Source organism: Neocloeon triangulifer, unplaced genomic scaffold, assembly GCF_031216515.1.
Source record: "Neocloeon triangulifer isolate White Clay Creek 2 clone unplaced genomic scaffold, ASM3121651v1 ptg000012l, whole genome shotgun sequence".
Taxonomy (NCBI): Eukaryota; Metazoa; Arthropoda; class Insecta; order Ephemeroptera; family Baetidae; genus Neocloeon; species Neocloeon triangulifer.
This window is the reverse complement of record NW_026775554.1, coordinates 14,178,121-14,195,374: the sequence shown is the minus strand read 5'-3', so window position 1 is coordinate 14,195,374 and position 17,254 is coordinate 14,178,121. Positions and strand designations below refer to the sequence as shown.

The 17,254-nt window shown below is 34.7% G+C and overlaps 2 protein-coding genes across 6 annotated transcripts; both read left to right on the top strand.

Annotated features, from left to right (window-relative positions):
• Positions 1–159: 159 nt before the first annotated feature.
• LOC132197050 (thymidylate kinase) lies at positions 160–1,978 on the top strand. Its single transcript, XM_059620090.1, has 5 exons — positions 160–488; positions 668–776; positions 890–980; positions 1,034–1,222; positions 1,278–1,978. The coding sequence occupies exons 1-5, from the start codon at positions 350–352 to the stop codon at positions 1,386–1,388; spliced, it is 639 nt and encodes a 212-aa protein (XP_059476073.1). The 5' UTR covers positions 160–349; the 3' UTR covers positions 1,389–1,978.
• A 586-nt stretch (positions 1,979–2,564) lies between these two features.
• LOC132197888 (uncharacterized) lies at positions 2,565–17,132 on the top strand. 5 transcript variants are annotated; one of them, XM_059621482.1, is made up of 7 exons: positions 4,320–4,563; positions 7,444–7,548; positions 13,891–14,044; positions 14,349–14,806; positions 15,287–15,379; positions 15,436–15,711; positions 15,979–17,119. In XM_059621482.1, the coding sequence occupies exons 2-7, from the start codon at positions 7,453–7,455 to the stop codon at positions 16,246–16,248; spliced, it is 1,347 nt and encodes a 448-aa protein (XP_059477465.1). In that variant the 5' UTR covers positions 4,320–4,563; positions 7,444–7,452; the 3' UTR covers positions 16,249–17,119. The 5 variants fall into 5 exon arrangements, with proteins under 5 accessions (XP_059477466.1, XP_059477465.1, XP_059477463.1 ...); XM_059621483.1 differs by lacking the exons at positions 4,320–4,563; positions 7,444–7,548 and adding an exon at positions 2,565–2,658 and having other exon boundaries at positions 15,979–17,118; XM_059621480.1 differs by lacking the exons at positions 4,320–4,563; positions 7,444–7,548 and adding an exon at positions 10,923–11,096 and having other exon boundaries at positions 15,439–15,711; positions 15,979–17,132.
• The last annotated feature ends 122 nt before the right edge of the window (positions 17,133–17,254 follow it).

Here is a 17,254-nt window from a genome sequence, read left to right as displayed (position 1 = left end):
GATCTATGCAAAGGAACTTTAAACAATGAGTTACCACGGATCGATAAATTTTATTTACTAAAAGTTTAAATTTTTATTTAAATGTTTTTAGGCAAAGTAATTTGTAACTCCTTAACAAACACACTACTCGCAATTTCTTGCCAGCTGACTCGCGAGCAACTTGCGCGCGCTGTTCACATCTTTTGGCAAATCTGGTATAATCTGATCTCTGATCTGATATGAACAGAACAACAAGACGGAGCTAAGCGGTGCCCTCTAATTTTGTGCTGCCTATTCTTGCAGAGTTTAGGTCTGTCAAGCCTTCTAATTTTAAATAGGCAAGAACTCTAGACAAAATCAGCAGCCGAAAATGCAAACGAACACAATGAAGAGAGGAGCCCTCATCGTGTTGGAAGGATGTGACCGCGTTGGCAAAACCACGCAAAGCAAATTGCTGGCAAAAACTCTATCAGAGCTCAATTTTCCGGCTCAGCATTTTCCATTCCCAGGTATTAATTACAAACTTTCTGAAGAGTATATTATGAAAGTTATAAAAAATCCTGTGAACATTTTGTTTTTTCAAAGTTATAAAAGCGTTGAAAATTACATAATACTGTAAATAATACATATTTTTATATTTTTGTTTTGAATATATAATTTTGTATAATTATGATATATTTTTTGGTAGACAGAAGCACCAGAATCGGTGGCGTGATTAATGACTACCTTGCCAATAAGGAAGATGTGAATGACAAAGCAATCCACCTTCTATTCTCCGGAAACAGATGGGAGCTCGAGTGAGTTTTAAATTTCATTTGAAACGTACATTTTATTGGATCCACGCAAGCATTTGATCCATAGCGCTTTGCGATATGTGAATTTTTAAATTTATTCTGAATTATTTTATCAGGTCGCGAATGCGCAAGCTGTTGAACTGCGGAACTACTCTTGTTGTGGACAGATATGCCTTCTCTGGAGTCGCTTACTCGGCAGCCAAAGACGTAATACTGTTTTTTTCCTAACTGTAATTTTATAAAGAATATCATTTCATCAGGGCATGAGCCTAGACTGGTGTAGACAGGCTGACGTCGGCCTTCCAAAACCTGACCTTGTCTTTTTGCTGCACATGGGCCGAGACTCTTTGAATGAAAGACCGGGTTTCGGAGAGGAGCGATATGAAAATCACAGTTTCCTCAGCAAAGTATGGCAGAATTACCAGGCACTGAAAGACAAAACCTTTAAGGTCAGTTAAAAGTCGGGTCAGTTTTCACAAAGTATTAAAATGGTTTTTTAAATAGGAAATTGACGCTGATAAAACTATCGAAGATCTCCATGGAATTCTACTGCGTGACGCAATCAGCACAATTAAAAATGTTGCTGATCAACCCATAGACAAGTTGTGGGTTTAATTATCTGCATTTAGATGACATTGACGAGCATGCACAAGTGCAGCCATGTCCATAAATCAACATGAACTGAATTAACATTCATCACTTATTGTAAATTTTTAAACCGTCCAAATCTCCGATATTTTATGCATTTTAATACCTTAAAATTCCACTGCACTATCAGTTTTAATATATTTTAAGATGAAATCCAAATTGCTTAGCGGAGAGTGGTGGAGAGAAAATTATGATAAACACAGAGCTACAGTTGTCTTTGTTCATAAAAAACTACTAAATTTTCTCTCGCCTTTATTTGAAAAATATTGGGTAATAATTGTTATCCAATGATCCGTGTCCTGCATTTTGATTTGTGGTTTGAATTTTTAAAATTACACAGAAAATTTGAGACTTTGTCGATATATTAAAAACCAGTTAGATTCAACTAAAATCATAATAATAATTATGCTTACATTGTAAAATTTTATTGCCACTTTATTGTTGGCTATATGGTTGTAATTCGAAATCCAAAGGATGAAATTAATTGATAAAATCTAATTTTTCTAAAGATATGACAAATAAAACTCCACTTTACTTTTAACTATCACTGTGACTTTGTAATTTTATGAAATTAATGTAGCTCACTTTACACCTGTTACAAATTATGAGAATTTAATCAGTGAAACTTTCTTCCATCTGATTCTATCCACTCATATCCACTTTTATCCTTTTCAATCTTTAATTGAACTAAGAGAAAAGGTTAAAAAAAACTGAAAACACTCTTTGATAGTTCTATTTTTTGCTATTTTTCAAAATTAAAATTTGGTCGACCCTTTATAGAAGCAAAGGAAATTTTACTGGGTTTACGATCAGGGCAACTGGCAACTTAGCCCACATCATCCAAATTAAATAAACTTTTATGAGATTGGAATATCCCAAATTATCCATATTACACACGATTTTTATTGCCACATTAATACATACAATTTTCTTACTCTTTACTTTTTTGGCATCATTTTTTATTTTGTTTCTGTTACAATATAATTTTTTTGGAAGTGAAAATCTTTTTATAACATAATGCCAATTTACATTGCAGCTGATTTTGTGATTATTGCCATATTAGTCGATTCACAATGAAAGGAAAGGGCGGTAAATGGGTTGCTGGCAAGGTGGTTCAATGTGGGATGTCAATGCGTGGGCAAACTACCTCGGTGTCTGCCTTTGAGTTCCACTATACTCGGCAGTCCTCTTTCAGCACCACGGCCATCACCGTTTCTTGGCAACTTCTCGTCACAAGGTAAAATAATGTGAAAATGGTGAAAATAACTATTTCATTTAAAAGTTTCCAGTAATTGTGAAGTACTTTCAAATGTGAATTTTGTACAATTGAGAATATTTTTCATCGACTTTTTTGCCGGGTATAATAAATGCGACATAGATCGATACAGTCTTCTTTAGTATTGGTCATGCTCTCATTGATTTTTGTGTGCAGTATTCGCAAGAAATTGTCAAGGACAAGCAAGTTCATTATGAAGCATCAATTCAGGCATTCAAAAAAGGGGGAAAACATATGATATAAAAAAATCCAAAGATTAAGAAAATTTCATTTTCCAACATAGTTTTGAACAAATATTTTTCTCTAAATTGTAATTTTCAAGCTCTTAAATACTAAATTTGAAAGGAATAATTTTATTTCAAAGGTAAATATATAATTATAACTTTATATTTTTTATGTTAATGTAAATAATATCAATTTCAAATATTACTAAAATAATATAGGGAAAATTTGTTTTCGAAAAATTTATTTTTCTAGTATAAATAATTATTTACATCAATAACATCCAACATCTGACCTAATATGAATTGTTATTTTGCTACAGTAACAAATAAAAACAGCACACGCCGCGGGGGTTAATTAAAATGTGCAAGCGCGTGCAACGAGACTTAATTAGAGCTCCCAGAGATGGTACTATACAAAGCAACGTGATTTTTATTTGCCCTCCTTGCAATGCATTCATATAAAAGCATATTGTCTGAATCACAAAGGCGCGAAGGGGGTCGTGTATCAGTCTGGGCGCGGATCACGCTATATATTCTCCAACACATATAACAAAGCTCGCACCTCCTCTGATATTCATTATTGGATCCAGGTGACCTGCTTTAGACGGAATATAATTGACCAGACATCGATTGCTTTTTTTCAAGACCACCCTCGTTTTTAATAATGGGGTTAATCGAGTTCAAATTGTTTTCCAGATGGTTTTACCGCATTTAGTGTCATTTGATGTGGGGCTAAAATTACAAGTTAATAATTTTTTTGAGGCTGATCAATTTTGAAATATCTATGAAATGATAAAATTTATCGATTACTTGAATCCATGGTTTAAAATAAATAAGTCTATGTCTAAGTTATCAAAAATATATTTCATTCATAGCTTTCAGAGACAGCTCATTTTTTTTCATCCCTTTATTTTTTATTTAAATATATTTTTTTTCAAAATTTAAAAAAAGTAATACATTAAAACATAAAAATTAGTAAAACTTTGAAGTAGAAAAATACTACGAAGTAAAACACACAAAAAATACCTCTCCTGTAATTATGAGCCATAGAAACATCCGCGCAAAGCGAGTTATATTTTCATTTTGATAAAATTAATTGCAATAATTTCTTTCCATATTTAAAATATTAACTGATATTTTATACATAGTAACTTATTTTAATTTCAGCTAATTATATCATCGTTTTAATCAAAACACCTCATTAATATTATCGATCGCCAAGAAGAGAGGTGCACTAATTGTGTGTAATAATGACACACAAACCAATTTCGTAATGCACGGGTTTGGTCTGTCACGGCACAATGTGCCGACCCGAGCGTCAGTCCACCTCGCGTAATCGCCTTGCGTAGGAGGGCGCGACGGTGCTCAAGAAAAAAACACCTTGAACGTGGTGTGCGCCTGGCCGGCCCGAGAGCGCTGGCTCGGCTGCTATTGCCATTCTCGCCGTTTCTTCCGCGGCCTCCGCTGCTGGCTTCCTTTCGTGCACTCTGTTCTTTAGGGATTACTTCTCGTGTGTGCACCAGTGCATAAAAGTAACAGTGACTGACTGTCTGCCGGGATAAAACTACTAGTTGAGTTTGCTGCGCCGAACACACCACGCTCATCTCAGCGTCCTGTCTGTCCACGAGACCCACTCGAACAGGTATTTAGATTTTTCTCTGAAAATTCATACTAATATACTGGTTTGCTCTTGGAACGCCTCTGCTTTGGAATTCTAAAATGCTGCAGCTGCATTTTATAAATTATTTTTATTTAAAATTGGATATTATGTTTATAATTATGGTTTAAAGACGTTTAACCCTTAATAGTACTTAATTATTGAAATAGGTCCACCTTTCATCCACCGCAAGACTAAACCAATTTCTTTTTCTCTTATAGTTTTCGTTTTTACTCATTATGTGAATTAAGATAATTTAACTGCAGATCAAGCTTCAGTTGAAAAAAACTTGTGCTATTTTCTCCTGTAATTCCCAATAATGTAAAACTGATTTAAAATTTACGTATTATTTAGTTAAGTTTTCAATAATTTAGGTACATCTGATATTTACATAAAAATATTTTCATCTCGGAAGAAATTTTGCACCGGCTTAAATTGCTTTTACCTAATAAAAGTAATAACAATTCATATTTCATAATTATCTAATATTTTTTATATTTACCAAAAAAACTTTATTTTGATTGCTCTCTCGTGTTAAAAAATACATTTTTCCTTATCACTTTGGCTCTTTATTTTATCCCTGATTTAATTCTTTAAATTATTAATAAATTCCAATTTTATCCAGTTCCTACAATAACCTCCATCCTTACAGAGTGAAATTTCCAATCCTGTTGTGCGCACTGGCCTGAAAGTTAATAATATATTGTCCCTGAAACGATTACTCAGAGAGGATGTACTGTACATAACAAAAGACCAAATGGTGTTAAATCAAATTTATGACGGGCGCTTCAGGTGCCGCAGACACTGCAAACTTCCTTTCCTCAATCGATGCGTCATAACAAGCGCGCAACTCTGACATCATTACGCATTTACCTGAATTGGCGTGACACAAACACACCTTGCAATATTTTTTTTTTATTCCAAGAAACCGGATGGAAAAATATCATAGTAGGAATAATATTTTTAATTCATGCAAATTTTTAATTGACGGAACATATTTGTAAGTGATAAATTGTTTATAATTTATTTTATAAATTTCTTATTTTACCTCCAACGTTTACTGTTTACAAATATATAATATTTAGTTGAAAATATCGGGGGGAGGGGGTTTATTTTTTTTGCAATGGAGATCAAGGTTGGCAAAACCTGCATCTTCAAACGCGAATGAATTGAGGAATATAGTCGTTAAAATAAAAGCGCGCGATTCATATCACGTTTCAGTTCAAGTTCGATGGACATTATCAGGGCAATCTACCTGCATGTACAAAACTATAAAAAGTGCAGCCTATCGGCTTTCTAGAATCAGGAAATAACTCTCTGAGACGCATTAGGGCTGGCTGAATTTTTTCCCTTGTGACCCAGATCCACGATAATCGGGTCGAAATTTGTGTTTACAATCTTGCGTAAGGCAAACACAGTACAGCAATTCGATCGCAATTACTTATCCGAATGTGTGTTAAGGGGTGTTGATATGCATAAAGTATGCAAATCAAATTGTTTGCCTTGCGTGCAGTAGATAGCCATAATAACGTCATCGGTCAGTTCGCAAGAATTGGCCACAGTCGAAAATATTCTGTAATCCTTAAGGTCATCATAATCAAAGTTCTTTCTGTTTAGACGGAAATCAATTTAGGTGGGAAATTAATGTATTGCAAAGTGCGTTAGAAACAGAGTAAAGTTGCCGAGTGTATGCAGCGGAAGGGCGGCTTTTGATATTTCTTATCAGATTTAGGTTAATATCATTCAGGAAACCCAGTCAGACGGCCTATCAGCGACTCTTTTGTTTTTTGTTTTCTGCGGTCAGGGATATCTTATATTGTGCACATCACGTTTGCTTGCCAAATCCTAAATCCATAAATTTTTAAATTTTGCGGAACTTTGTTCCCTTGATAAATGAGGGTAAATTTTATAAAAAAAATATTTATTTAATTGTATCTTTCTTCATTATGATTGAGGTCGTAAATTTGTTAAAATAAACGGCTGGCGTTTAAATCCATCTTAAATTTACTTCAAAACATGTAGAGAAAAAAACTGCTGATTATTTTGCAAGAATTATGTTTAATTATTCTAGAATATTAATTTTTCCCGGGATAAGCCTATATTTAGTGATTTTGAAGCATTGTTCAGTTTAAGTTTTTTCAATTGTAAAAATGATCCCATTTACTTTTGTCACTCTTTTTGGGACTTATTTTTTTATTCATTGAAAAAATAAATTTTTAAATAATTAAAATTGATTAATATTTTTTCTGGCTCTTGTATATTGAAAAAAGAATACGTTGCTTTTCCAGTTTATGATAATTCCTTTTGTGAATAATTTAAATTCATAGAAGACCTCTATTTTATTAGCTTTGTTTATTGGCCCCCTTTAGTTGATAATGAATGCTAATGAATTATTGTGTTGATCGTTAATCTTGAATCGGACAGAGGTGCCTGTATTTAATTAGCTGCATAGTAGAATACACGTGTGTGGTCTACTTCTGTCGGTGGAAATCAGCGTCCTTGGTTGAATAAGGATGGCGTGGACGGCGTCAATTAATGAGCGACGAGCAATTGTCGCGCGCCGCCCAAAGCTACTCCAATTTTTCACGACACATCCGCGCACGCTGCCGCGCCCACAATCAGTAAACAAATTACCGCGACAAAATTAGCACACGAAAACAACACTAAATTATTTATAAGCACCACTACTCCCTCAAAGATTGGCACAATAAAAAAATAACTCATGAATTGAAAAAACGATCATATTCCCTTGAACCCTCCTTGGCGCTCCAATTGTAAGCGGTATATATGCTGGTGTGTAATTTTATACCAAGCTAAATTAGCCGGATTTGCATGACGTCTGGTTAATTTTTTACTCGTTTGCAGACAGCAGCGATGGCCTCACTTCTGCATCACTCGCCGCCCTTCACTGTCCTTATGGAACCCCCGGCGCCGGCACACCCACCAGTCTCGCGGCTCACCCAAATGCAGGTCAGTCGGAATTTTTTAACGAAAGAATGTAAAATTATAAATCATAAACATAAATACTTTTATTATCCAAGTAAAATGATGAACCATAAACCAAACCCTGATCAATTTTTTTATTTGAACAAACAAATATTCCCATCATTTCTGATATAATGTAAAGGTAATACTTTGATACTTTAGAAGTTAAATTAAACTCCATAAAACATGAATTAAAGATGTGAAGTTCCTTAAAAGAGAATTATTCTGAAAAATTGACAATATTTCATTGGATTGTGATTGTATCTAATCTATTTATTTGTACGCGTATTTTAAGAATTTGGTGTGGTGAAATAGTTAGATGCTTGACACGCACAAAACTGACTGTGCACAAGCAGAATGCATGAAATGCATGCGTTTAGGCAAGAAGAAAATCCGCTGCAGCAAATCCCCTGGAATGTATTTTTTGTTTTTTTGTTGGAGTGCATGTTTTGACATTTTGTCTGCTCATCGTAGCTTTAATTTTTTTAAAATTTTTACATCAATTAGAAAAGGAAAAAGAATTACTTCTGAAAAATAAATCTTTTGAAAGCGCTGATTCTAAAACATGAATTCCATTAAAAATTTCACTTCATTTGTTCAATTCTCTAGTATCATTCTTTCTTTTTAATTGCTCTTCAGCAGAAGCAGAAAGTTTTCTTATCGCTAAGTAAGTTTATTTTTGTGCTGGCTCCAATTTCTGCACTATTAATCTCTTTCAATTGGCTCTTGAAAGAACATATAATTTTTTATTTCATCGCGAACAAACAGCACAAACATTCTTAATTGGATAGTTGGTGCGATGAGCGATGCCGCCGTTAATTAAATTAATTACATAAAAGTGGGTGAGAGTGAGCCAAGCGAGAAACGCCGACAAATTTAGGTGAGGCGGTGCAGGTCTGGCGGCACCACCTTTGCGCTCTAGCTGGGCAAAGGCGTATACATTTTGTTAATTAATTTCACTCGCAGACGATGCAAAAATGAAAACATACACACATTACTTGGTGGCTTACAGCAGGAAGTGGAGTGAAACAATCGATTCGCATCTGCTTTCTTTGTTGTTTTTTTTTTTATTATTATTAAAATTATTCAGATTTTACTTTAAATGACTTTCTCTATGCGATAAATAATGAAAAAAAACTAAGCTAAGTTTTCTTCACGGACTTAAAGATCTGCTTGGAGAATATTATTTTAAAGTGTAATTAAATGAAAGATTTGTTAGGAAAATATTAATTATGGGGTTATTAAAACAATTGCTGAAGATTAAAATCTCATAGATTAAACAGAAAAAAATTGTTATTGCAGATTAAAAAATTTACTTCACAAAAATTAATCTTCTTTGGTTAATTTTAAGTGTCACAAAAATTGAACGGAAATAACAGTCATTTTTAATTAAATCAGAAGAGAGCTCTGTCAGTAATGTTGTAATGTATCTGGGCCCCAAAACAAGGAATCTTTTATTATAATTAATGTTTATTTGTCAAAATTGTTGCATCACATTGTTTACATTCACTTGATCGAAAAATTTGTTTGGACGCAACATAATATTGCATTGTTTTTTAGCAAAAATTTTATTTTCTGATAATCAGCAGCAGCAGCACAATCCAGGTAAGCTGGTGCAAATCAGCCAATATTTTATATTACGGCCAGAGATTCGGCCTTGGCGCCACTGCAGTAGTTTCACCTTCCAGCACCGTCAGGTGAATGAGTCACTCAGGGCTTGCTCTTATAAGGACATGCGACCTCCTGGGCGCGATCGCTCTCGAACTCGCCGCTTTAGGCAGAGATCAATTCTTATAAGCAAGTAAGAGTCATTGCACCCTCACGGCCTCGGTTCTTCACCCTTTCGACGGAAAATTAATGATGGTTTTCGCGGATTTTCGCACATAAAGGTGCAAGTCGGGAGTGTGAAAACGACGACAATAGATCGAGCCGCAGACCCATTAGTTATCCTCGTGTCACTTGTGTATTCCGCTCTGCTAGCTCACTTAATTTATTTTCAATTCACGGAGCACAAAGAATTTTGCTGCGGTTGTTGCGGGTCAAAAAATTGGCTGTTCGCAAATTTTTACTAGAATGAAAATTCTAATTTTTAAGAGTGACAATATATTATGAATCTGTGAAAATTTGGACTTAAGCGTGAAACTCTCGTGAAAGTTGTTTTCATAATTAATTAATTCAGTTAGCTGCAGTCAACAAACAAAGACGTTAAAAATTATAACCTGCTAATTGGGAAGGATTATTATGCTATCAATTTCTAGTCCGGCGGTGAATGGCCGAAAATTACAGTAATTATGCTCCAATCTGATCTTTGACGTAAAAATATTTTGGCCGCTCGCTATTATGATCAATTATGCGGACGTGGACCCAAATAAGAGTAGCTTCATTTTGGAGAAATCTTTTCTGCCAAGTGAAGCGCGTCGATACATCTGCGGTGAGAATGAGAGTTGTTACACAAACATTCTCACAACTCACAACGAATTTGACGGCGGCTTTATAGACGCGCGGAGAGAGTGCGGCGACCGTGATATTGAAAATAACATTCGCCAAGACCTTTACTGACTGAACACAATAAAGCCTTGACTCGTAACCAGAAGGTTCTTAAGGAAATGACATAAAAAAAATGACTTTTGTCACCATTCGGTGGTGATAATTTACATATAAGATTTTGTTGTGATGAAATTACTTTTCATTCAATTATTCTAGTAATAAATCTGCATGAATTTAAAGTATCCAAAAATAAACCACATTAAAATGAACTGCTTTTTTAATTTTTATTGTATTATTAATATAAATATAATTATTCTGTATCATAACACATTACTTAATTGAAGGTGATAAGAAGTTTTAATATGGTATAAGATTAGATTTTAATTTTGATTTCTAGGAGACAGAATATTTATACATTTGTGTAAAAAAAAAGTATTGCTTTTGTTCTCAATAAAAAGTTTTCTTTGTAATTATGTAAACAATCAATTTTATGCTTCTTATTTAAACTGTTCTAAAAGATGTCACAAATTGTATTGAAAAGTCTAATTTGAAAATTAATTTAAGCACTTTATGCACATGCACTTCAATTTGGCGCATAGAAGGCTTTTAAATTAATATGTGTTGGAATAAGTAATGATCAAAATGAGTTCAGCCTTTCTCGTCTAGTGCAATCAGATTATTCGCATGTCCGCCGCATTGTGCAAATGTGTCCTCGATCTTGAGCTGTGCACAGCCCCTATCATTCATTTGACCAGGCGCTCGATATTGTGGAAGGGTGTTTGCGTGACCAGAGTGACGTCACTTTGGTCACTCTGCTGCCCACTGCTGGTGTTTCTTTTATGACGCCACAAACGACGCCGTTCTTGCGGTCAGTGGTGATGGAGTGCGGCTGAATGGCCGGTTGGCAGCGCATCGTGGACAGCCTGTCCAACGGTGGTGTCCGAAGCTCGGACCCAGCGATGGCCGAGGTTGTGTCCGTGGCGCTTGGCGTGTCGTGGGCGGCAAGAAGTTGGGACGCGGCCACAAGCAGAAACTACATTCACGCAGTAATTTTCACTTATCGATCCTCCAGGCCATTCTGCTGTTGAAACTAACTTGCGTTTTCCGTGTTTGGCCTTCAAATCGGTGTGATGTATTGGGTTTTCAGATTGACAACCAAATTATAACCAACAACAAATAATTTATTTGAAATTTAACTTGTATATTTTTTATTTTCGGAAACCAATAGGATTTTAGATAGCGATACTAATATTTGATGTACATTTATATATATATTTTAAATAATAATATAGTATATTTGATTAAAATTTTATGCACATAAAACGTTCAGAATTTACATATTCTTTAAGCCAGATGTCCCAAGAAGATTCTAATTCAATCCAAGATACAATGAAAATTTTTGCTTTTGCTTTTTTATGGCAGTAAAAATTTTAACAAATAATTATTTCACTGTATTTAATATTTTTGTATTTTACAATGAATGTTCCATATTTTCAGAAAACCTATAATATTATATTTGGGTATAATGCATAGAGATAATTGTAATTTTTTGAAGCATACAAATGCAGGCAAATATTTTGAAATTCAAAAGTTAGTTTAAAGAAAATTTGGAAATTTATAAAAAACGCGCATATTTTGGAATCTTTGTTGATGTCTTCATAGCGCGTCTTGTGAAACTGAAAAAAATTTATAATGCAACAGCTCTTTTATGACCAACACTAACAAAACTATTGCAATGAGGAGTGCTCGTTGAATATTCTATTTTAATAGAATATTCCGTAATTTATGCGACATTTAGCAATATTATAAAAAAGAATTTAATAGGTTCAAAAAATAAAGTGGCATTATATGAATGTAATTTCAATGAAAAAATATTGAACAAATGCATTGAGCAAGAGATTATTGAGTTCAAAAACTAGCATAGACCGCAGACGAGTGTACAAAAAACAACAAAAAAGGCGTCTGCTGCCTCGCAGTATGTTTTTTCCCAAAGTGCGTGTGTCGCTCTTGCACGCATCGCGGAACAATGATAATTATTATTGTTATGAAATTGTCTGTCTCTCTCTCCCACTTAGCATGGCGCACGTTTCCTGTTATCGACCCGCGGGGTGGAAAATTAACAACTCATGACATTGACGAGGCTCCGAGTAATATCACCCGCGAGTTATCTTTGCTGGAATCGCCATTAAAAATGCTATTTTTGCGTTGACTATAATGCACTTTACGCGTGTTGATTCAAATGCGCCACCCTTTTTCGAAACGGTAATTTCGTCAGTTTGTGACAACCCCTTGGACAAACAACAGTGGTGCTCAATTTAAAAGTTTTTTTTCTCAGGAAATTATTTGTTAATTTCCACAAATGCGACGAATATGCGTTTAGTTAGTGCATGCGAAAAAGTCACCTCAGGAAGAGGATTAGTTTAAGACGTAGTTTGTTGAACAAAAAACTGGGTGCACCGATGCACGACACGGAAATTAAGATCACGCCGGCCGTGCCGGCGGATCGGTCCTTCAACAGTTCGTGGGACTTGTCGTCAAGCGATGCTAGTTTTGGATTCACCCCCGACGTGCTGTCTTTCCAGCCAGAGTATGCGAGACGCGCGTCTATTTCGCTGCCCTGCTCACCGTCCCCGCACCTTGAAATCCCCAAAGTCAGTACTCGGTTGAATTTTTTTTTATTCTTAAATAACTTAAGATTGGACATCTATCTTCAAATATGAATTTAATTTTGAAAAATTATTTTTAACTCTCCTACAAGAATTCTATCATGTAATTGCCATTTGAATAATATAATATGGCATATTTATATTTAATTCTTAAAATATTGCCACATAAATTTTTACTAGGAAAATGTAAATATCTAATAAAAATTGATGTTTTTGCAATTACATAATATCATTCATAGTGTATATTTAATTATAAATTATTTTAAAATATTAATAAATAGGACAATTTGCAGCATTTTTTAGCGATACACTTACAAAAATAGCTGTTTTTAGGGTCAGGTCTAAGACAAAAGTCTTGTCGGCCTGTGCCCTTAATTACTGGTGCAGAAGGCACCACCTATTATTTTTTTCAAATTATATATTTTGAGTTCAACTTTATCTAAAAATCATTTTTTTGTAATACCCTTTTTTTTATTAAACACCAAAACATTCATTGGGTCGATCATAAAAGCTAGAGGAAAAGTGACACAAAGGATGTTCTATTTTGGGAGAACATTCATAAAATAGTGAATGCTACATCAAACGGGATTTTTAGTATTTGTTCCTCTTTTCATTTCGCCATAAAAGGGTCCTTTTGTTTGTCGGTCATTGGCATTTTGGGGTGAAACGTGAAGTGAATGCCACGCAATAAAAAGGGGAAGGAGTGAGAAAAAGCTTAATATTGTTTAACAGTTTGCAAACCTCATTATCAATTTTTATCGCAACATTTTAGACAAATATGCAGACCTATTTATCAACTTAATTGTTAAACTTTATGGTTACTCTTAAATAAAATTCATTGCGCTTGATATGAGTGTAATTACTTAAAAACTCCACCCGATTTAAATCACCCGTCACCATGACAACGAAACTTGGAATTTTGTTTACCGGTGACGCACGCAGATTGAGCTTTTCCCATATGCGTGAATTAGACTGAAAGCTCTCATCATGCCGATTAGAAGCTAATGTGCAGGTTTCTCCTCAATATTAATTCAATAATTTACTATTCATTCAATGATATTCTTGAAATAGAAAGCTTGTCCTTGACAATCAATGATCATATAATGAGTAAATTTTTATTAATTTTTCTACGATTTCCAATTTTAATATGCAAAATTTATGTTGCAATTTTCAGGCTAGATTCCAACACAGGCAGCTGCTCGAAAAGGAACAGAAACTGCTTCAGATGCTTGAAGATCAACAGCAAAGAACAATCCAAAGAGTTAGTGGCCGTGGAAGTGCTGGTTCAAACACTTCTTCAGGCTCAGGGTCTTCCACTAATTCCACAGGTGAGATTTTCATTATTAAAAATAGTTCAAATTAAAAATTAAATTTTAATGTTATTTATTACATATTTGATTCATATTTTCTGAAACAAATAGTAAATATTAAAATTATATTGATGGAGAATTTAATGGAAAACGGAATTCATCTCTATGAGAGGATTTTTTAATTTACTTAAAATTAAAACATTCAAAGTTCAAACTATTTTTTAAAGCATTCTTTTATTTGTCGTAAAAAATATCAATATTTTTTCTCAATAATATATTTACAGAAGTTTTTGCAAATTGTTTTTCTCTTTTGTTAATGAAGAAAAAATAAATAAAAAAAATGCAGGCAAAGTTCGTCAACTTTTTGAGGAGCGGCGCTCCATGCACTCGCTGTCGTCTTCGATGTCCTCGATGAGCAGCACACGGTCCCACTTGAGCGAGTCTAAGTCGATGCCCATCGGCTGGGACCGTAGCTACCCCTTGGACCCACTCAAACCCAAAACTGGGCCCGCCAGAGCTCCTCTGAAGGCCCCGGCGCAGCGCACATCGAGCCAACAGGCACCCGTTTCCATGCGTCCAGCTGTCAAGACCAACAACCGCGGACCCTTGCAAGATTCGAGCAACGGCGGCACGGCCTTTGGAAGATTGTCAAATGTAGGCGCCCGTAATGGACTGGCCCCAGACACGGAGAATAGTCAGCAGCAAGTGGTCTCCAAGAAACCTGTGGTCAAGGCACTGGGCGAACCGAAAATAAAAGTAGCGCCTGCTAAAAGAGTTGAGGTAAGAACGCTATTTCAATTATCATTCAAAATTTGAGTATATAAATGAAATTACACGGAAACGTTTTCCTTCATTTTATGAGTCTAATTAAAATTGGCAAATAATACTGTGCATTTGAAACTTTAACATCTCTATTTTTTGCAACTATTTTAGGTACAATAGTCAAGAAAATTCGTAAATTTAAATATACATAAAAGCGAAAAGCATGTTCGTTAATTTTTACGTTTTTGCACTAGAATAAAATTGGATTTTTTTTTTCATTTAAATATCTTGTTGTTCTGTTAAATATTAAAATACAAGAAATTTCTGCGTAGAGAAAAATGTTAGTCATAAAAGGTGAGAACATCAAATTTAATCACAACAATTAAAAATTTCTATTTTTGTTCTTCTCCATTGTTGGCCTTTGAAGATTTAAAATTCTGCTTGACGTTTTTAAAATTTTGAAAGATGAGAAGGTCAAGTAAACGTTTCTCTTACCAGGCACCGAGACCTCGTCCGCAGCCCACTGCTGCTGCCTCACCAGTGACCTCGCCAACTAAGTCTGTCAGCCCTCCTTACTCTGCAGATCTCAAGGTAAGAATTATTTCTCCCCAAAACAACGGTTCTCTATCTCAAATTTGAATCTTCAGCAGGCTAGCAAAACCAAGTCGCCGCCTTCTTCTTCGGGAGCCGCTGCCCCGGTCAAGCACTCAGAACCATGCCCTCCTGGCATGGCCGAGTGCAATTTGTGCGGCCGCCGCTTTGCAGATGACAGGATTGGCAAGCACGAGGAGATCTGCCGCAAGACCAAGCAGAAGAAACGCAAGACCTTTGACCCAGTCAAGATGAGGACTCAGGGAACTGAAGCTGAGACCTTTGTGAAAAGTGCCGGGAAGAGTCGAGGCCCAGCCGTGGCTGCCAAAAAGGTTCAATATTTTTCTTGGTTCTCATTACAAAAAGAGTTTCTTTTCTCCAAATTTTTCATTATTTATTAAGTGTTTTTATATTTTTTCAAGCTCCCAATCCATATTTGTTTTTAAATTGCCAATTTTGTAAATTAATCTAAATTTTGAAAAACATTATTTTGAATTATTTCCAGAATGAAAAATATGGCAGACATTTGTAGTTAATTTTTAAAACTTACTCTGTTATCCTGCGCAAATAGAAAAAAATAAACGAGAACAACATTTCAGCAACAACCAAAGAGTGAGGCGAGTAAGGGCAACTGGCGCAAAAAGCACGAGGACTTCATCGAGACGATCCGGCAGGCGCGGATGGTGAAGCAGATCATGGACGCTGGTGGAAAACTGTCCGACCTGCCGCCACCCAAGCCGATGGACACTTCTGACTACGTCCAGTGTCCGCACTGCTCGCGCCGCTTCAGCGAAGGGGCCGCCGAGCGCCACATCCCCCGCTGCGCCAACATCAAGTCCAACAAGCCAGCGCCGAGGGCTCGCAAGTGAGCCGGCTGTGTCTCTTCATACATCGAAGCCCTCCTCCAGTTGCCACGTCTCTCTCTAACAATAAGAATTTATATATTTTTATATCAAAACACTACCCTGAAATGAGTTTCCCTCTGCTCACCATCAGGGGTAAAGATTAGAATCAAGAACTAATTTTAAAATACATAATAATGTAGGATACTTAACTGCAAAACAATGCTATTAAACTACTAATTGATCAGCTTACTTATTCATGTTTGTATTATCTATCTATAACAAATATCAAATCTTATGTTTTAAAATGACAGGACATTAATTCTAAGTAGTAGAGTGAAAGAAATTTAAATAATGTGATTCAGGTTTAAAATTTTTATGAAAACATACAGCTTCATAATGACGTTTTGAATTACCTTTCATTTAAAATCTACGTATGAAGAAAAGTCTTAATTTATTGCTTCTCTTTGGCCACATTTTAGCAATTAAAGGCTGATATGGTGTCAGTAATAAAAAATCGCTAATATATTTTTTTCATTATACCTTATCTATACACATAATTTTTTTCCAGCAAAAATATGAAATAAATTTTAGAATAGAATCTGAAAATTTTTCCATCAAATTATAGTTGCAATATTTTGTTATTACGCTTTTTCTTTGAAATGAGTTTTAATTTAATAAGCTAGGTGCTTTGTCATATTTACTATTCAATAATATTATACCTAAAGCAAAATATAATTTAACTCGACATAATATAATAAACAAGAAATAAAAGCATAAAAGCTGATACAATTGAGTTCCTAATAATAAAAAAATGATTGAAAATTGTGAAAATTTGATCTTTTAAGAGTGCTTTCATGACTTCATTGTACTTACTTACAAATCGTAACATTACAATTAATAATAATTATGAATTATATATTTGGCAATAAAACCAATAAAAAAATGCAATCTAAAATTGTTCTATATTATTTATCCTTGAAACCAACACTGTCTTGTATTTTTTTAAGGTTTTTATATAACATAATGTGAA